Source organism: Hyaena hyaena, unplaced genomic scaffold (assembly GCF_003009895.1).
Source record: "Hyaena hyaena isolate Hyena2069 unplaced genomic scaffold, ASM300989v1 scaffold_1734, whole genome shotgun sequence".
Classification (NCBI taxonomy): domain Eukaryota; kingdom Metazoa; phylum Chordata; class Mammalia; order Carnivora; family Hyaenidae; genus Hyaena; species Hyaena hyaena.
This window is the reverse complement of record NW_024082354.1, coordinates 50,186-65,677: the sequence shown is the minus strand read 5'-3', so window position 1 is coordinate 65,677 and position 15,492 is coordinate 50,186. Positions and strand designations below refer to the sequence as shown.

At 54.1% G+C, this 15,492-nt stretch overlaps 1 protein-coding gene across 1 annotated transcript in view; it reads left to right on the top strand.

The window, feature by feature from the left end:
* Positions 1-15,492, top strand: part of NUP210 (nucleoporin 210) — an 89,364-nt gene that overhangs the window by 35,676 nt on the left and 38,196 nt on the right. The window contains exons 10-16 of the mRNA XM_039224703.1: positions 994-1,134; positions 1,969-2,106; positions 3,060-3,215; positions 4,645-4,843; positions 6,711-6,856; positions 9,569-9,790; positions 11,388-11,561. Of these exons, the coding sequence (XP_039080634.1) occupies positions 994-1,134; positions 1,969-2,106; positions 3,060-3,215; positions 4,645-4,843; positions 6,711-6,856; positions 9,569-9,790; positions 11,388-11,561 (1,176 nt within the window). The remainder of the gene's footprint in view (positions 1-993; positions 1,135-1,968; positions 2,107-3,059; positions 3,216-4,644; positions 4,844-6,710; positions 6,857-9,568; positions 9,791-11,387; positions 11,562-15,492) is intronic.

The window sequence follows — 15,492 nt, the reverse complement described above, 5'->3', positions numbered from 1 at the left end:
GAGTGCCTGCCTTGGGGCCTGTGGGGTGTCCCCATGTGGGGTGTGTCCCCCAGAGCAGTGCCCAAAGTAGCAGGGCCCCCATGTAGGTAGGCCGAGTTGGGTGTTTCCCGGTGGTGCCACTGGGTCCATGGGAGACAGCGCTGTGGGATCCCGGGGGCCTCTCAAGACATTGTGAGCCTGTGAGTCTGCACCCCCGGCCTTCTCCCTGTAGGGCTGGGATGGAGAGAGGAAGCCCCAGGCAGCACAGCCCACTGAGGTGGTGATGGGGACGCAGGGTCCGCCAGTTGCCTTCCTGCTCCCTCGTCATTAGCCCAAGACTTCCCCTCATTCCGCTGAGGATCTGTCTTTTCCTGCTCTGCAGAGGATCAGGGAGCACGTCCTGACCTTTCCCTGCGGGGCCAGGAACGCCTATAACACTACCTGGAAGTCCCAGGGGACCGAGGCCACCCTCTATTAGCTTTCTGGCTCTAGACAGAGGCAGGGCAAGAGGAGTCTTGGCACGTTTTGTCCCTTCATGAGAAGTTTCCAGGATCCTCAGGTGGACCATCTGGGACCTTCCTGGTGGCTTCTGAGGTTTCAGAAGGAGGCAAGGTCCCCCTTAGGCTGCTTTGCAGGTCATTGCTTTCCTCATGTTACTGAACAAAGACCCTGTCGGTCACCCTTTTTTGGGGTTTGGGGGGAGAAAGCTCTCGTGGATGTTGATGACCTTTCTTGTGTTTTGGTGTTTAGTGGTTTCCTTGCCGGAGCTCAGGGTCTGAGAAGGCTGACATGGGCCTGAGTGATCATAGCAGGAGTGCTGGGTCCTCGGGCCATGCAGGGAGGGGCGCCAGGAGGGCTCAAAGGCCAGTGTGGTCAGAGCTCCATTCTGGGGCTTTGTCCCCAGCTCAGGGCCTCAGCAGCCCCCGCAGCCTGGCCGCTCTCTATGGGTCACCTCACTCCTTTCCGGACTCGTCCCAGAAGTGCCTCTGTCACCCATCTTGTCCCTCCTTCCAGAATATCCGCATTGACACTGTGTTACCTCCCGAGTTCTTTGAGGTGCTCGCTTCTTCCCAGAATGGCTCGTACCATCACGTCCGGGCAACAAAGAAGGGCCAGACGGCCATTGAGGCAGCCCTCACCTCCGTGGTGGACCAGGCAAGTGGGCACCCCCACCCCCTGCACCCTCCCCAGCTGGACATGAGCCCCAGGGAGTCGGGGTTCCCAGCTCAGCCTGTGCACTGCTCTCATGGGTCCTGTGGGGTCGCCTCCCATCTGGGCTCACGAGGTCTGTCTGCTCGTGGGGCTCCGGGCTTTCCCTGCCCCTCGTCCCCACACTGGGTGGCCCTCTTCCTCTGCCCTTTGCCAGTCCTTGTGAAGGTAAGCCTGTGCTCCTGGGACTGGGGCAGAGCCCTTTTGGGAAACCACACTGGACTGTGTGCAGGAGCATCCTCTGGCTGTTGTGGCTGCTTGGGTCCTTCAAAGTCTTCATTTTCCCCCTTTATTTAAAAGGCCTGTTAGTTTTAGATGTGAGCAGTTTTCTACTGATCGGGGGACTGGCATGGGCGTTCTCCTCCTCCTACCCTGCACAGAACCATTCCTGGACCTGTAGGGGGAGGCGGCTAGAGCAGCAGAAAGAATGGTCTGTGGGTCAGGCAACGATTCCTACCAGTCTGTCACTTGAGCTCTGGGGGCTTCTGGGAAAGCTGCTTTCGTCCCCCATGCCTCAGTTTTCCCGTCTGTAAAGTGGGATACCCAGATCATCCCATCTGGAGCTCCTTGAGGATGAAGTCAGGCGGCATTTACTTGAGTGGCTGTTACAGAGCCATGGAAAGTGGTCTCCATGGAGACAGGAGGCTGCAGGGTGTGCTCCCCGACAGTCACAGAATCTTCTCATGATCTGATCTCCAGGGAGGGGTGGGGGTCTGGCTGAGTGAGAAAACTTCTGATGACCGGGTCGTCATGGTGACGTGTGGCGTCACCCCCTTGTAGGATGGAGGGGTCCATACGTTGCGGGTGCCTGTATGGAACCAGCAGGAGGTAGAAATTCACATCCCCATCACCCTCTCTCCGAGCATCTTGACGTTTCCGTGGCAACCAAAGACAGGCGCCTATCAGTACACAATACAGGTAACTGTGACCTCTACATTTGGGTACATTCCTTTGGGTGATTCTGTGGGATTGAGGCTTTTTGGCTAATGTGTGTCTAATACTGTTACCTTCTAGTGTTCAGAGAGAATTTAAAATCTGGAAGTTTTTATCTTTTCTATTTTGTGGGGTTTCTGTCACAGCATTGCATATTTGTAATCAGGGAAAAAAAAACAAAAAACAAAAAAAACCCACCAGCCCAGAACAGCAGACCAGGAAGCAAAATAAAGAAACCTGGAGTGCAGGTTTAACTTCAGCATGCGTTTGTTTTGTAACAAAAAACAAGGTTGTTTCCCAAAAGGGGTGTCAATATCCTTGGAGAAGAATCTGAAATTCAAGGAGAGAAGAGCTCTCACTGTCACATATCAGGTGTTCTCGGTCCCACCTGGCCTCAGTCAGCAGGCCCTGACCGACTCCCCCGGGGACCAGCACCGTCCCTGCTGTCTCCCTGGCAATGACTGTCACCGGCACCTGCTGCCTACTCATGCAGGTGTGTCCCCGTCCTGGCCTCTCTAGGGCTCTGAGGTGCTGGCCCCCGATGTGGGGAGCCGCGGGGCTGCCTGTGCTTCAGGGGGACAGCTAGCAGTGGGAGGGGTGTGTATTGTGAGGGGGCCTTGTGCCTGGTCAGGGTAGTAGCCCTGGACCTTGCCGTGTGGCCCGGGGTGCTCCCACTAGGATCTGGAGGTGTCGCCAGTCTGGGGCCAATGTCACGGGCATGTGCATGTGTGTGTGTGTCAGCCATGAGTCCCCCAGAATATGAGGACCAGAAGTGAGACCCAGTAGAGAGAGCAAGGTGGGGAGGTGGCCTCCAGCCGGGTGCTGAGAGGCTGCTGACCGTGTGCATCAGAGGTGAGCATGAGTGTGTGACAAGAAGAGACAGAGAGAAAGAGAGACCAGGCAGGCAGGCAGGCTGATGTGACAGTGTTCCTTCCCAGGCCCACGGAGGGAGCGGGAACTTCAGCTGGTCTTCGTCGAGCTACATGGTGGCCACGGTCACCGTCAAGGGCATGATGACCACAGGCAGTGACACTGGACTCAGTGTGATCCAGGCACATGACGTGCAGAACCCGCTACATTTCGGGGAGATGAAGGTGAGACCTCAGGACCCCGGACAGCTGGGGGGAGGGGCGGGGTTGGCGGGGGGGGGCCCGTGGCTCAGGATGGGGGTCTATAGCCTGCCTCCTTGCACCCAGGCCTCAGTCTTGTACTTGGTGTCGGTGGCAAGCTGGGCCATGGGGGTCAGGCCCCAGCCCCACCCTTGAGGAGCTCACGTCTCAGCAGACAGGGGGATGGGCAAGACCAGAAGGGCCAGGGTCAGCATCGAGTCTCTGGAAGGGAGATCAGAGAACACAGAAGACATGAGATAATCAAAGGAGTCATTCTAGAAAAGTTCTCAGACCTGAAAGGAATGAGTCTCCCAATCAGAAATGCCACGGAGTACTGGTAAATTCCCGTTGAATGGGGAGGACGCAGACTCCGTGAGACTTGGCTCAGACTCCTTTCCTTCTCTGTACGGGGACCCGACACCTGGCTGTTCACCCCAGGTGGTGTGGGACTGACTCACGTAGCAAAGGCCATGGGTGGCGGGAGGGAGTCCCCTGCAGCGGAGGCACCGCCAGCCCTGCCTTAGCCTCCTGACTTCCTGACCCTGGCCTCCACTGCCTCTGTGACTTCACTTAGGGCAGAAGTCAAAGCTCTAAACATAGCATGTCCTCTCAACCTGCTCTTAGGTTATTTGAGACGTGGACAGACAGGTTGTTCTGGTCCTTTTATCTGGATCCACGTAGATACACACACGGGTGCACACATGCACACTCCTGTCTAAAGATTGATCTCATTCTCCTGAGACCCTTAAGCTACAGTATGATTGTCAAATATGTGGATGAACTGTGACCACCATCCCCCTCCCCCTGAGCTGCTTCTGTCTCAGTAAACGTGCTACCTTTCATCCAGTTGCTCAGTCAGCAGCCGAGGATAGCTCCTCAAGAGGTTGTGTAAAGGCCCCAGAGGCCAGGTTGTCACATCCAGATCCACCATCCAGGTTTTTTCATCAAGTAGACATGACTAATAAAACCTTAAGAAAGAGCCTGAGAGCATTGAATGAATAGTGTTTTTAAAATAGAACCTAGAGGGTGGCAAATTTTGTCTTAACACAAGTGTCATCTGTGGGTGAGGATGCCTCCATCACCCTGTATTGTGGCCTTCTTTATATCCCTCCAGCAAGCTGAGCTGGTACATGGCTCAGGACCTTTGCACTGGCTGTCTATTCTTCCTGGAATGCTTTCCCCCTACGCTCTGTCTGGCTGCCTCTGACATGACTCTCAGGGCTGAGCTCCTGTGTCACCTTATCAGAGGGGCCTCTCCTGACTGCTTTGTCCCCAAGTTCACCACAGTCCCCAGCACACATGTCCTCCTAGCTCAGTCTTCTCGCTGGCGTGTCCTCAGTGCCCAGTGCATGATGGCTGAACCCTCCCTCTCCCGTGGAGCCTGATGACCCCAGTCCACGCCCCTGTCCTCCAGGTATACGTGATTGAGCCTAGCAGCATGGAGTTCGCACCGTGCCAGGTGGAGGCACGTGTGGGCCAGACCTTGGAGCTGCCACTTCGGATCAACGGCCTCATTCCTGGTGGGGCCGATGAGGTGGTCACTCTGAGTGACTGCTCCCATTTCGACCTGGCGATTGAGGTGGAGAACCAGGGTGTGTTCCAGCCGCTCCCAGGTAAGCCAGCACTGATGAGTGGGCGCCAGACCACGGGGTAAGTTCTCAGCATGGTCCACCCCAGATGGCTAAATGAAGGGCTTGAGACGGCCAGGAGGACGGTCATAGCATAAGGAATGGCATCTGTTTCCTTGTCCACCATCAGCAGTGGTCTGGTCTGGCTTTTGCCCACCATGTGAACTACCCTATTCCTGGGCTTTGAGAGCCCTCAGTTGCCACATCTCTAAAATGGGTATCATCCTAAATAGAATAACATGTCCCAGTGCCCATTACAGTGCCTGGAATGCAGTAGGTACTCAGTATCCACTGTCGTAGGGATTTTGGCTGGTGACAGAATCCCGACACCTGGGTGGCATGCAGCATCCACCCCTCTGTGCACCTTGATCTTTCCTCTTTTGCCTGCCCTGCAGGGTTTTGGGGTCCATATTGGTGGTAATGGTGGCAGTGACAGTTAGTTGAAGGAATGTCAGCCCTGTCGGGTATGGAAGAAGCACTCAGAGTGTGTGAGTCATCAGACTTCAGGGGAGGGGGAGCTGTGGTTGGGCCATGTGTCGGATGAAGAGACAAAGGACTGCCTAGCCACCTGCGGTCACCCAAGGGCACAGGTGAGGATGGGAGATAGACCCGGGTGTGTCTGACACTGACCGTGGAGCCATCCTCCCCTAAGAGATGGAGCTGGGGAAAGGAAGGGATTCTTGTGGTTGAAGAAGATCAAGGGCTGACAATTCCATGAGGGAGGATGTTTGTTCCTGTAACAGGTGGGAAGGGTCTCTGCAGGCAGGGCCCGGAGGGGGCATGTCGGTGGGACATGGGCACATACAGTGGTCCTGGCATGGGAACCCATCGAGTCCTGAATCGTGAGGAGCTCCGACCTCAGGGTCCAGGCAGTAGGGATCGTTAGCTGGCTGTGGAGCGACCGCTCGATCTTGACAGGGTTCAGGAAGCTTGGTTGGCAGAAGCGTTTGCAGGGTCACCTGCGGTGCTGGGAAGCTTCAAATGCTACTGCCGTAGTCATGGCGACTTGTGGAGCCATGAGAACCAGGAACCGCGTAGAGGAAGGAGGTGATGTCTCTGACCCATCACCAAGCAGACTGCTTTCCTATCCTTCCTTGGAGGCAGCTGCCCTGGGGCAGCTCCTAGTAACGGTATAACTTGATACAACCATTCTAGGAAGATATTTGGCAATAATGAGAAACGAAACATACCCATGCTCTGGGGAATCAGAACTAGAGGAGAACATACCAGACTCTTCACGAGACACCCGTCAGAAATGCCGAAATGTGTCCACTCCAGAAAACACACATACGTGTGCATAGCAGCACCCTGCTTCAAAGCCCCACACTGCAAATGGCCCAGATGTTTGCAGCAGCATGGGAAAACCAGTCACTATGGATTCACGTGGGGAAGTCATATATACAGATGTGGGTAAAAGATGTACATTGTGAGGAGTGTAAGGGGAGCTTTCACCACCACTGTTGAGCTTAAGAGGACAGACCCAAAGGAGTTATGCTTAGTGATTCCCTTCATGTAAAATATAGGCCAGTGAAATTAAGCTGTTACAAGTCAGGTGACATTGGTTTTCCTTTGGGGAAGAGCTAGTGACCAGAAAGATGTATGGGAGATTCAGGGATACAGGTCATCGTGTTTCTCTAGATACATGGTGTGTTCCGTTTGTGCGGGGGAAAAAATTATTGTGAATCGTATGCCTACGATAAGCATGTTTTTGGTATGGGAATTATACTTCAGATTTTTAAGTTAAAAAAGTTGGATTGTGTATCAAGCCCAGGATGAAGGAGGAGCTGTCAACCTGTCATGTTTTTCTTGGCAAAAGCAAGTTCACAGGGACGGTTTGGTTTTCTCCTTCCAGGGAGGCTGCGGCCAGGGTCTGAGCACTGCAGCGGGGTCAAGGTAAGGGCAGAGGCGCAGGGCTACACCACACTCGTCGTGACCTACAAACATGGCCATGTCCACCTGAGTGCCCGGATCACCATCGCTGCCTACCTGCCCCTCAAGGTGAGCCCGCCTCTCCCCGTGATGCCAATAACTCAGCTGCTCTGGCAGATTTGTATTAAAACATGATTGGTGTGGTGCCTTGGGGGCTCTGTCAGTAAGTGTCTGACTTTGGCTCAGGTCATGAGCTCACTGCTCCTGAGTGCAAGCCCTGTATCTGTGCTGACAGCTCGAAGCCTAGAGCCTGCTTTGGATTCTTTCTCCGTCTCTCTCTGCCCCTCTCCTGCTCGCTCGCTTGCTCGCTCTCTCTCTCTCTCTCAAACATAAAACTTAAAAAGAAATTTGTTTAAACCCTGATCAGTCAGCATAGCTTTTGGAATAGCTCCCGCTCCCTATCATTGTCAAGCTGAAATCAGGAAGTACACAGGGCGTCTGGGTGGCTCAGTCAGTTCAGCGTCTGACTTCGGCTCAGTCATGATCTCACGGTTCATGGGTTCGAGCCCTGCGTCGGGCTCTGTGCTGACAATGCAGAGCCTGCTTGAGATTCTCTGTCCCCCTCCGCCCTCCGCCACCCTTCTCTCTCAAAATAAATAAATAAAACCTAAAAAAAAAGAAAGCTACTTAGAAGTCTAACGTCCATCCTTTTTCAGGGTGGTCAAGAGTTACATGTGGACTTTTGATTGCTGAGTGGGTCAGTGCCCCTAACCCCTGCGGAGTTCAAAGGTCAACTGTATATACAAATATCAAATTGTTATGCTGTACATCTGAAACCAATACAATGTTATATGTCAATTATATCTCAAAAAGTTAAGTAAAAAATGAATAACTAATTTTTTTCAAAAAGGGCACATTTCCCTAGAGACTTATCAGCAGAGTGTGTGCTCAGACTTTTAGATTCTTGCTAATCACACAGTTAAGAAATAGTATCATAGGGTCATTATAATTTCCCCTGTCTTTTTTTAAAAAATGTTTTTGTGGGGCTCCTGGGTGGCTTAGTCGGTTAAGTGTCCGACTTCGGCTCAGGTCATGATCTCACGGTTCATGGGTTTGAGCCCCACATCGGGCTCTGTGCTGACCACTCAGAGCCTGGAGCCTGCTTCAGATTCTGTGTCTCCCTCTCTCTCTATCCCTCCCCAGCTCATGCTCTGTCTCTCTCTGCCTCAAAAATAAATAAACTATAAAAAATATATTTTTGTTTTCTCTAGGTTTTTTATTTCTCATACAGTTTGACTGCTGTGGTTATAGAAGAAAACACACCCTACCTTTAATGAGCCCTGAGGCTGATCAGGGAGATAGACCCCCAGACCAGTCACTTCCTTGCAGTATGCGGACATGAGGCAAGGCAGGGACCAGAGAATGAGCTGTCCGCCCTGACAGGCTGGATGTCACTGGGTGAAGCAGGGGCTTCTTGGAGGAAGGAGTGGGTAAGGGGAGGTGAGAGCTAGTCTGAAGGTGAGACTAGGAGAGATGAGGTGAAGGCTAGCTTGGGAGAGCCCAAATCCCGGGCTAACGAAGCCTTTCTTCCGAGGTGCTGCAGAATGGTTTAATGCAGGAGTGATGTGGTCACATCTGTGCTTTCAGAGGGACATCTGGCAGTCCTTAGGAGGGTAGAGTGAGGGGTCCAACAGGGAAGCTGGCTGGTAAGTCAGTAGCTGGGGCCACCTCAGTGACACCCTCTAGAGCAGGAAATGAGGTAATCCCCAGCAAGGAGCCAAGGAGTAAGGCTTTCATTTATTTCTGAGAGAAAGAGAGAGAGAGAGTACCCATGCACAAGCAGGGAAGGGGCAGAGAGAGAGGGAGACACAGAATCCGAAGCAGGTTCCAGACTCTGAGCTGTCAGCCCAGAACCTGAAGTGGGGCTTGAACCCACAAACTGTGAGATCTGAGCCGAAGTCAGATGCTTAACCAACTGAGCGAACCACCCAGGTGCTCCCTAAAAAATTATTTTAATTTGTTTTTATTTATTGAGTACGTTTAGGACTTAAAGTTCACTCTTTCCTTCAACAAATGATGATTGAGCACCGGCTATGGGCCAGGCACTGTTCTAAGTGCTGGGAACAAAACAGGCAAATAAGTCTTGTCCCCTCCCCCCCCCCCCCCAAGCTTATCCATACGATGTAGAAAATGTGGGAGGCTCTGTGGAGTAAAAAGGACAGGCTGTCTGCAGTTCCCTCCATCATCTGGGATATTTCTTTGTAGGATTGCTTTATGCCTTTTAAAACCACATGGCTGTGACCAAACTATACAGTCAGCTTTGTATCCAGCTCTTTGTAAACACTGTGTCAGGGTCCTGTATGTCTTCCCGTGGTGTGGATGTCCCTCATATATTTAGGCAGCCTCATGCTGTGGGTTTTAGATCATTGCCTGTGATTTGCTGTAATAGGGAATGGTATGACAGAACGACTCTGTGCATGAACTTGTTTCTCTCTTCACTGTTCTTTTGTTCGGTAGATTCCAGGTGAGGAGTTCCTGGGTTCAGGGGCAAGTGCTGTGGGTATTTTCAAGGCTTCCACTGATTATTTCACGGAAGAAACAAGTCCGTTTAGCCTCCACCCCCCAGTAGTATGTCAGAGAGTGAGGACACACTTCTTCCCGGAGCACTCATGCCTTTGATCTTGACAACCATACTGGTAGTGTTGCTGATGAGCAAACCGAGTTCAGAGAGGAGTTGGAGCCTCCTGACCTCTGCAGGGGCGAGTCGGCAGCAGGGTGAGGCCTGCCCTGCATAGACCTCCCAGAGAAAGGCTGACTCTCCTTCCTGCCCTTTCCCAACAGGCTGTAGACCCCTCCTCCGTCGCCTTGGTGACCCTTGGCTCCTCAAAGGAGATGCTGTTCGAAGGAGGTCCCAGACCCTGGGTCCTTGAGCCTTCCAAGTTCTTCCGGAACGTCACTCCTGAGGACACAGGCAGCATCAGTCTGGCTCTCTTCGGGCCCTCCACCTCCCGGAATTACCAGCAACACTGGATCCTCGTGACCTGCCGGGCCTTGGGCGAGCAGGTGAGAGCGTGACCATCCCTAGACCCACCGTGCCCAAAGGAAGGGGTGCAAAGTTGCATTCCCAGAGCACCCTGCTGTGCTTACAGCACATTTTCACAGACAGGCAAACTGAGACTCAGTGGGGTGGAATGATTGAGTGGATCCAGGCAGGTCGACCAGGGTGAACAGCTGGGACCCTCCTGACACATGGCAGCTTTGCTAGGGCTAGCCAGTCTCGACCCCCTCTCCCCTGCTGTGGGGACCTCTTCTCCCTGTGGGCTGCATCATTTCCTGCCACCAAATCAGAGGATGGCTTGAGATCGGGGGTCATAGCCTGAGGCTTCCGGGATCCAGGCAGATATTATAAATGAGTGTGGCCTTGGCCTGGATTCGGCAGATGGCTTTTGGTGTTTCAGGATAAGCCAAGAATCCCAATATTATATTTTCCTGTGAAATTTCTTGATTTTTGTTTTTTACAACACTGAATGAAAACCAGAAAACAAAAAAAGAGGAAACTGGGCAGACTGAACACAATACGTCTGTGACCTGGGCTGGAGGGGGCTGGATAGAGTGGCAGGTACCCACCAGGTCCCTGTGCCTGGCACCCTGGAGGCTCAGGGCCACTCACACGAAGCGAGGTGGGAGGCTAGTGTGAGCCAAGAAAGATAGGAGAAGGGCACTTGGGGGGCTCAGTCATTGGCGTGTCCATCTCTTTCAGCTCAGATCATGATCCCAGGGTCATGGGATCGAGCCCCATGTCAGGCTCTACATGGAGCATTCTCTCTCTTTCTCCCTCTGCCCCTCTCCCCTGCTCTCTCGCTCTCTCTCTCTCTCTCTCTCTCCCTCCCTCCCTCTCTCCCCCTCCCTCCCTCTCCCTCTAAAATTAAAAAAAAAAAAGATGGGAGAGAACACATGTCTGGGGAATGGGAGAATCCCCTCATACACGTACTAGTGTCAGCTGATGTGAAAACACACACATGAAGCTTGCACACTGGCACTCCTTTGGCGTGAGCAGAAAGGACACACAGTGAGAGGTCCTATTTCCCACTGGCTTTGTCTTTTTCTTTTTTTTAATTAATAAAAAAAGAAATATAATAAAATGATAAGAATAAACTCGGTCCAGATCTAAGCTAGAGAACTTTCTTTTCCGTGGCTAGGCTTGCTCCTCCACGTCCTGTGCCCTGGGCTATAGGGGTTGGGGCTCCGAACGGAGGTGCCTCTGGGACCTTCCACTCCCATGCCCTGTGCCTCAGTTCCTCGGGGTTCTGGGGTGGAGCCCGAAAGCCTGCAAGTCAGCCTGGAACACGCCCTCTGTCCTGGCTCAGGGTCAGGAAGGGTGAGGGGCTCTGCACCGGACCACTGTGTCCTAAAGAAACCGCGTGTCATTCACGGGGCCTGGAGTGTTCCCTCGGCACTGGAGCCGCTGCATGAAGGCCTCTTGCATGTTGCCAGAGCACTCCCCAACATGCATGTCACTGGACCTGTGTAACTCCTGGTGGGGGAGCTCTCATCTTCCCATTCCACAGAGCAGCAAACTGAGTCCAAGGTTGCTGGGTGGGGAGGCTAGGCTCACAGTGGAGCAGGCACTCGGACCCTGACTACTCCTGTGCCCTCCCAGGTTATCGCCCTGTCAGTGGGGAACAAGCCCAGTGTCACTAACCCCTTTCCTGCGCTGGAGCCTGCCGTGGTGAAGTTCGTCTGCGCCCCGCCCTCCAGGCTCACCCTGATGCCCGTCTACGCCAGCCCCCAGCTGGACCTGTCATGTCCACTGCTGCAGCAGAACAAGCAGGTGGTAAGTGGGCACTTCTCACGGGGGGCGGCGAGGGGGCGGTGAAGGTGACAGTCAGTGCAGCACCACCCCCACCCCATGCTCAGCCAGCCCTGCAATGTGCCTGCTTTCATGTACTGGCGCAGAAGACCCAGAGAGGGGAGGACACTCCCCCAAGGCCAGGTGGGAGTAGTGCATCTCTGGCCCCAGACTCGGCTCCCCTCTCTGGGTGGTACTTGGTGGTTGGCAAAACTCATTTTCTTCTGTGATTCGGGCCTGGTGTCTGTGGGCAGTGTATGGGTGGTCAGGGGGGCTGCTAAGGGGAGGTGACCACCTGCAGCGTTCTCCACGAGTAGGGGGCAGGGGGCAGGGGGCTGTGTTTCAGATGTAAATGTGGGAGGGGGAGAAAGTGTGACAAGCAGGGATGGAAGGTGAAGCCCACAGGTCTGGTCCACCTGGGCTTGCAGCCAGCCTAGCCCTCCATGCCAGGACACCCAGAGACCAGACAACACCTGTGGATATCTTAGAAGCCCTCCGGTTCAGGGTCAGGGGTACGGACACCCCCTGGCCAGCCCCTGTCCCCAGCCCCTTCTCAGAGGCGGAGTCTAGGCAGGTTTCTTTCCCTGCATTCCTTCACCATGTATCTGTTGAGCGCCTTCTCTGTGCTGGGCACAGAGTTCGGGGTTCTAGAATACAAAAGTACCCCAGATAAATGAGATACCTGCCCCATGGAGGTAACAGATAGGAGCTCAGGAGGCCCACAGCGGGCAGGAACCGCTGTGGAGCAAGTGAGGCGGGATGCAGGGAGGCCGCTTCGAGCGGTCAGGAAAGGCCTCTGTGAGGAGAGCACATACTGTGTCAGGAGATGCTGGCCAAGAAGAGCTGAGGTAAGGGTGTTCCATGTAGGTAGAACAGCACATGCAAAGGCCCTGAGGCTAGCCTGGGGTCTCTGCATCCCTGCTGCCTGGGCAATAATGAGAGCAGGTGTGTGTGCTAGGAGCTCTCCACGTGTGCCTTGTCCCCCGTCACTGGGACCATCTGTGATGCTGGGCTTGTTGCATCCCTTTCATGAGTTTGCCCACAAGGCTCAGAGGTGGGCTGGGTCCTGGAGGCCCCAGAGCTGCCCAGCGGTGCACACAGTGCCCCTCTGCAGCCCCCACAGCTGCTTCTCTTCTCCCAGCCCGGCCCCGTGGTCGGCTCCTCAAGGCACCATGTCCATCTGGCCCTGCCTCGGTAGTTCCTGAGGGCCCTGTTCTGGGGGTGCAAGTCCCTCACCTCTTTGCCCCCCCGAGAGCACTCAGCACATATCCTCTCTGCACCTGACGGAAACTTTCAGAAGCTGTCTATGCGGTGGCCTCTTCTGATTTGGGGAAGAGAGATTTGGGGTTTGGATCCCCATGAGTGACGGAGGAGAGGACAGCTTTGTGTGTGGTCAAAGCACATTTCTGTGAAGCTCTGTGGGAGGCCCCAGACTCCAGCATCTAGGGCCTCGGGCCATTCCTGCCTGTCTGGCATGTGGCTGTTGGCCTCCATGTCCCCTGCGAGGTTAGTTGGCTTTTCTTCCTGCTGTTCTGGTGAGCTTCTTCCTCTCTCCTGATCGCTCAGCTCTGAGGTCCCTGGGCATGCGAACCCCTCTACTACTCCCGATGCTGGTCCCTAATGGGTCAGTGCCTTCACGGCATCAGATCCAAATGAGGACACTTTATGCCCAGCCTTGGGACACTCCCACCTACGCCATGGGGGCCAAGCAATGTGTACTTACCTGTGTTCCCTCTAGACAGGTGAGGAGAAATGGCCCTGAGCTCAGAGCCCCTCTGGAGGCTTGTCCTCATGATGCCACATTTACTCCTACCTCAGGCCTGGGTGTTACTGGCACAGAGCAGATGATGGCCTTCATTCTCGAGCTGGAAAATCTGTGTGTTCAGGACTTTTCTTCCCCCCGACTCTGGGGACCATTGAGGTGAATGTCCTGAAAGCTTCACATTGGAAATCGCTTTTATGTATTTAGCAAATTGACCCTTTACTATGGTCCTGCTAAGTCTGGACTTTTGGAAAAGGCACCCTGCTGGTTCTCCAGATGTGGTCACCAGCCAAATAGCAGGTGACATCAGTAGGGGCTGACAGCTGGGCCTGCACTTCTCCTTGGATGACAGTGGGTGACAGTGGCCCCAGTGGATTGTAGAGAAGCATGAGTGGACAGAAGGCACTGGGAGTGGTAAATGTAACACTTTGTACGTGATCCTCTGCTTAGACCCACCCAGGAGCTTCCCGCTCCCCAGAGCAGAAGCCCCTCCTGTAATCTGCGGTGTCTGAGTGGCGGTCCCTGGTAATCTGCCACCCCGCTCCACCTGTGCATGGATGCCCTGTCTGCATGTGCCCCCGACCTGCTGCCCCTCTGCCTTCTCTCCCCTCTGTGTCCCCACACCTCCCTCCCGGTCCCCATCAGTTCTTTATTCAAACATTACCCCTTGTGGGCGGAGCAGAGGTCCTCAGCCTTTAGACCTGAAGTTTCTCCCTTCCTTCAACATTTCATATTCTGGTTCCCCGCTCCCCTGCCCCCAAGTGCTGAACATCATCTAATGCTGTGAATTTACACATTTACCTTATTCTCTGAAAGTTTCTAGAAAAGCCCCCAGCTGGTGGCAGGCGCTCAGTAGATGGGACAGATAGATGAACACAGAGACTAGCACGCCGTGCCCGTGTCCCTGTGGCATCTGCCTCCTAGTCTTACAGGCTCGGATGTCTTGAAGGAGCCACGCAGGGTGCTGCTGAAGAAAGCGGGGGTGTGGGCTGTGCAGACCTGGCAAACAGGTGCCCCTTCGTAGGACAGTCTGCCTCACCTCAGCTCTAGTCCATTCAACTCCAGGTTGGCCAGACCTTATTTTCAGAGAAACAGCCAAGCAGATCCACGTGCATCTTCCCTGTCTTGACGCGTGGGACATTTGCCCTGTGAGCAGTGTCTGGCTGGCTGTTCGCTGTGATCTCTGGGTCAGCCCAGGGTTGTCTCTCTTGACAGAAGGATGACAGTCAAGGCAGCAGAGTATGGGTCTGAATTGGCTCGCGCATGTCGTAGATCTCGCCAGGAAATAATAGACTTGAAACAGAATTGCCGCGTGATCTATCAGCCCAGGAGTTCCAGAAGCCATGAGCCGAGCAGGCATGGCCCGCGTGATTTATGATCTCGCTCGGGGACCTTGAGAAAGATATATCCGTGCATGAGTCCTGGGCGCAGTATAAATTTAATTTTATGCCTCTCCCAAGCCAGAGGCTGCCTGAGATGTCTTTGCTGAGTAAATAATCGGCAAGGCCAGACAGCAGAATGGAGTTGCCCCGTCAGAGTGACAAAGTGGAGCCAGGCTCCGGCCTGTCCCCAGCCCTCTGCACAGGTCATTCTGTGTTCAGCTCACTGTGGCCAAGCACCAGCTGCGTGCCAGGGGACTGATTAGCAGGGACTTGGATGTAGCCTCGGCCTGGCTGGTGTACCCGGGGGAAGCGTCATGATCAGGGGAGGCTGCACAGTCGCAGGGGAGGCCTGTGGGCTTTAGAAATCAGACCAGGAGAGTTCCACCCCCAGTCCTATGTGACTTCAGGCAGCTTGCTTAATGTCTCTGAGGCTCCGCCTGCCTATTTGTAAAATGGGGATAATGTTCCCTCAGACGCCCACTGGAAAGATCCAGGCATCCTTGGTACAGACTGTTAACATCCTTCCCTGGGAGCACGGGGGGAGCAAAGGGCATGAGTTTTCTACCCAAGTTGCATCTGGGGTAAAGCGTGGAGCCACTTTCGTCCCAGCTGTAGTTCTAGCTCCTGACTGAGTACGGCAACCCCAGGTGATGGGGCTGACCTGCACTAAACATTTGCCGCATGCTTGGGTTCAGTGTTCTCTGGGAGCAAGGGAGCTCGGAGGACTTGGGGCAGAGCCCTCGTGGTGCCTCTCAGTAGCTTGGTGCCAGCA